We start from the raw sequence: 3405 nt of genomic DNA, 5'->3' as shown, positions 1-3405 counted from the left end.
GCTTGAGCCACCGCGCCCGGCCTTTTTTTTTTTTTTAAGACAGAGTTTTGCTCTTGTTACCCAGGCTGGAGTGCAATGGCATGATTTCGGCTCACTGCAACCTCTGCCTCCTGGGATCAAGTGATTCCCCTGCCTCAACCTCCCATGTAGCTGGGATTACAGGCACCTGCCACCACGCCCGGTTAATTTTTGTATTTTCAGTAGAGATGGGGTTTCACCATGTTGGCCAGGGTGGTCTTGAACTCCTGACGTCAGTTGATCCGCTCACCTTGGCCTCCCAAAGTGCTGAGATTACAGGCATGAGCCACAGTGCCCAGCCCAGGGGTTAGCTTTTTACAGGAATGATATACCAGAAGATTCATCCCACCCCAGGGCATCCACCTGGTCCTTTGGGAGGCCCCACCCCAACACCTCAGACTGTCTTCTTGGAAGAGTGACCCAAGGGCTGATATCCACTAGGCCCTCCATGAGATTGGCAGCTTCCAGCATTTAGGGTAGCCCCAGAAAGTTTCATAACACAGGGCCTGGAAAGATCCAGGGTGGGCTGAGGTCACATCACCCTGTAAAGGACATTCTGATAAGGCATCTGTGCCTAGGGGAGATAAAAGAGGCACAAAGGTTTGTTTGTTTGTTTGTTTTTTGTTTTTTTTACAGCAGAGTGTCAGGTGGTTATTCTCTTCTTCCTTACCTGTGAAATGTTAAGGAACAAAATAAATCCTTTTAAAAAGAGCCATACATTGCTATCTGAAAACAAATGACAAAATTCTGTGTCTATTTGAAATATCATCTTGGGACAAAGGGTTCATAATGTTACTGGGAATTGAGGAGTGAAGTTAGCATATAGAAGGCTCTGGAAACCAAAATTTTACTGTTAACCCCAAGAGAAGTTAGGATGAAGGGACAGGTCTCTGAGACCCTGATGCTCATATCTTTGAAAGGCTCGGAGGGGAAATGGCCGCCCTTGGAAAGAAAGAAGGGTCTGAAGATCACAGAGACCACAGCAGGAACTGTGTGTGTGTCTGGTTTGTGCCTAGCGACCCTCCCGTCTTCACCATGCAGCCTCCTCACCGGGCTCACAGGAACTGCGAGCCAGGCTGGAGGTGAGATTGCAGTTAGATATTAACCAGGTGCCCTCAGCCCCGCTGCCTCACGGGGCCGCCTCCCTGAGAGTCAGGTCACAGCAGACGCCGACCGCCGGCTTCCCCACTGTGCCTGGGGATAAGATCTCTGAGAGTTACTCAAGAGTCGTCTAAGTTCTTTCTCAGATCTTGAATACCAGCGGAAAGGCTGGCGCCAAGCAAGCTGAAGACCCCACAAGGGAGCCCACTCAGCAGGAGAATACGGTTTCTTCACCTCCAGTTCCAGGACTCACCCCTCACTTCTCCACCAACCAGCGACCCCACACCCCAACCACCCCCGTCCAGGTCCCTAAACACCCCATCCCCAAACCTCTCACGGAGGCGGATCTAGGGTGTCCTCTCCTATTAAACTGTTTCTGCTGCAGCCCTCGGCGTCCGGCTACAATGACACGGGCCGCGAGCCTGTGCCGGTTCCGCCGCACAATATGGGGAGACGCGGGTCTGTGGGCGTGGAGCTGCCCAGAGAGGGGGGCCGGGGCGGTAGTCGCCGCTCAGGGACGGGACAGGACGCCCGGGGTCCCGGCCGCCGGCCCAGCCCCACCCTGCGTCCAAAGGAACCAAGGACCGAGGTGCACAGGGGGGCTCGGGTCCCAGACCCCAAAGACGCTGCCGGGAGGCCCGGGTCCCGCCACAGCCGGTTCCGACTGGTTCCGACCAGTCCTTCGCCCTGCCTCAGGACGCCGGGCCCCGCACACTCACCATTTCCCGGCTGTGCGGTGTCCCGGGTCCTCCCAACTCCTCCCGTAGCCAGGGTAGGTCCCAGCGCGACAGAAGCCACCACAGATGTCCCAAGGCGTCTCTCAGTGACAGAACATGGAACAGAGGTCACCAGGGTGAAGAGGCCACTAGCTCCTAGAACGTCACACCCTCCTCTGCGCAGCGGCCCTGATTGACAGTTCTCAGGAACCTGCTCGCTACTCTGATTGGATAGTGCTCCAGGTCCCGCCTCCTGGGCACTGAGTGACAGAGGAAGCCATCTCACAGTGCTGAGTGCAGCCGGATGAACAGGTTCCAGACCCAGCCCCTGGCAGGGCGGGCTTCCTCCCTGCGCTGTGACCCGACCGGTCCCGGGGAACGTTTGCCTTAAAGCGGAATTTCCTATCTGTACTCAGTGGGTCCTTTTTGATTCTTCCTCCTGAACAATTGTGTGCAAGGAATCCCAGTCTCACTGTCCATTGGAGCCATCCCCTGGCCTCAGAGCAGGAGGGCAGCCGAGGCCACACTGGTCACACTGCAGCAGCGGGGGACTGGGGGGTGGAGTCGGGGGGCTGATGTTCTCCAGGGACCAGGAATTTGGGATGAGGCTGACTTCTGCAAGGTCAAGCCTTTCTCCCACTATGAGCGCTGGACGAGTTCTTTCTGCGCACTACGCAAATAAATACGACGGTATTGCAGTTTAAAAAAAAAAGTTTAATAAACACTAGGCCAGCTACGATACGTGGGAGACGGAGTTACTACTCAAATTATTCTCATCCAAGGTCCGTAGGTAGGGGTTTCTCAAGGGCAGTTTGGGGCAAAGGGTGGAGGTGGCTAGACTTGCTACTGACTGGTTGGAGTGGGGATGAAATCATTGGGGATGGAATCTGTCCTCTTGGCCGGGCACAGTGGCTCACTCCTGTAATCCCAATACTTTGGGAGGCCGAAGTGGGAGGATCGCTTGAGGCCAGTAGTTCAAGACCAGCCTGGCACAGAGTGAAACCCCGTCTCTATACTATATTTAAGGGAGGAGACCACCCTTCATATTGTCTTATGCCCAATTTCTGCCTCCAAAGAAAGAAGAAATAAAAACCAAAAGGCAGAGGCCGGGCGCGGTGGCTCACGCCTGTAATCCCAGCACTTTGGGAGGCCGAGGCGGGCGGATCACAAGGTCAGGAGATCAAGACCATCCTGGCTAACATGGTGAAACCCTGTCTCTACTAAAAATACAAAAAAATTAGCTGGGCGTGGTGGCGGGCTCCTGTAGTCCCAGCATATTCCCATCAGGTGGATCCAGCACCTGATGATGAGGGAGAGACACTGAAGGATTTAACTCTGGGAGCTCAACTTGCCCTCCTGTACCCTGTGCACAGTGTAGAAACACTCTTTCCTTCAAGACTTTAAATGTTAATGACTTAAAGGCTCCAATCAGAAGCCGAAACATTAGGGAATGAATTTGAAAACATGAGGGTTTTCCCATATTTCATAGAAATTTCATAGAAATTTCCCATATTTCTATGAAGCAAAAGTAGGAGACCTAAAACCATGAACTGGAAGCTGGAACTAATGG

At 53.7% G+C, this 3405-nt stretch overlaps 1 protein-coding gene across 5 annotated transcripts in view; it reads right to left on the bottom strand.

Annotated features, from left to right (window-relative positions):
- ZNF44 (zinc finger protein 44) overlaps positions 1–2047 on the bottom strand; it is a 28851-nt gene extending 26804 nt beyond the window's left edge. The window contains exon 1 of one of the 5 annotated variants that reach the window (XM_017888439.1): positions 1839–2047. In XM_017888439.1, coding sequence (XP_017743928.1) covers positions 1839–1841 — 3 coding nt within the window. In that variant the 5' untranslated portion in view covers positions 1842–2047. Of the gene's footprint in view, positions 1–381; positions 505–1838 lie in introns of those variants that run through there. The other 4 variants (XM_017888443.1, XM_017888442.1, XM_017888444.1 and 1 more) reach the window with 4 other exon arrangements.
- Between the last annotated feature and the right edge of the window lie 1358 nt (positions 2048–3405).

Source organism: Rhinopithecus bieti, unplaced genomic scaffold, assembly GCF_001698545.2.
Source record: "Rhinopithecus bieti isolate Rb0 unplaced genomic scaffold, ASM169854v2 scaffold_15296, whole genome shotgun sequence".
Taxonomy (NCBI): domain Eukaryota; kingdom Metazoa; phylum Chordata; class Mammalia; order Primates; family Cercopithecidae; genus Rhinopithecus; species Rhinopithecus bieti.
This window is presented reverse-complemented; position numbering and strand designations above follow the sequence as displayed.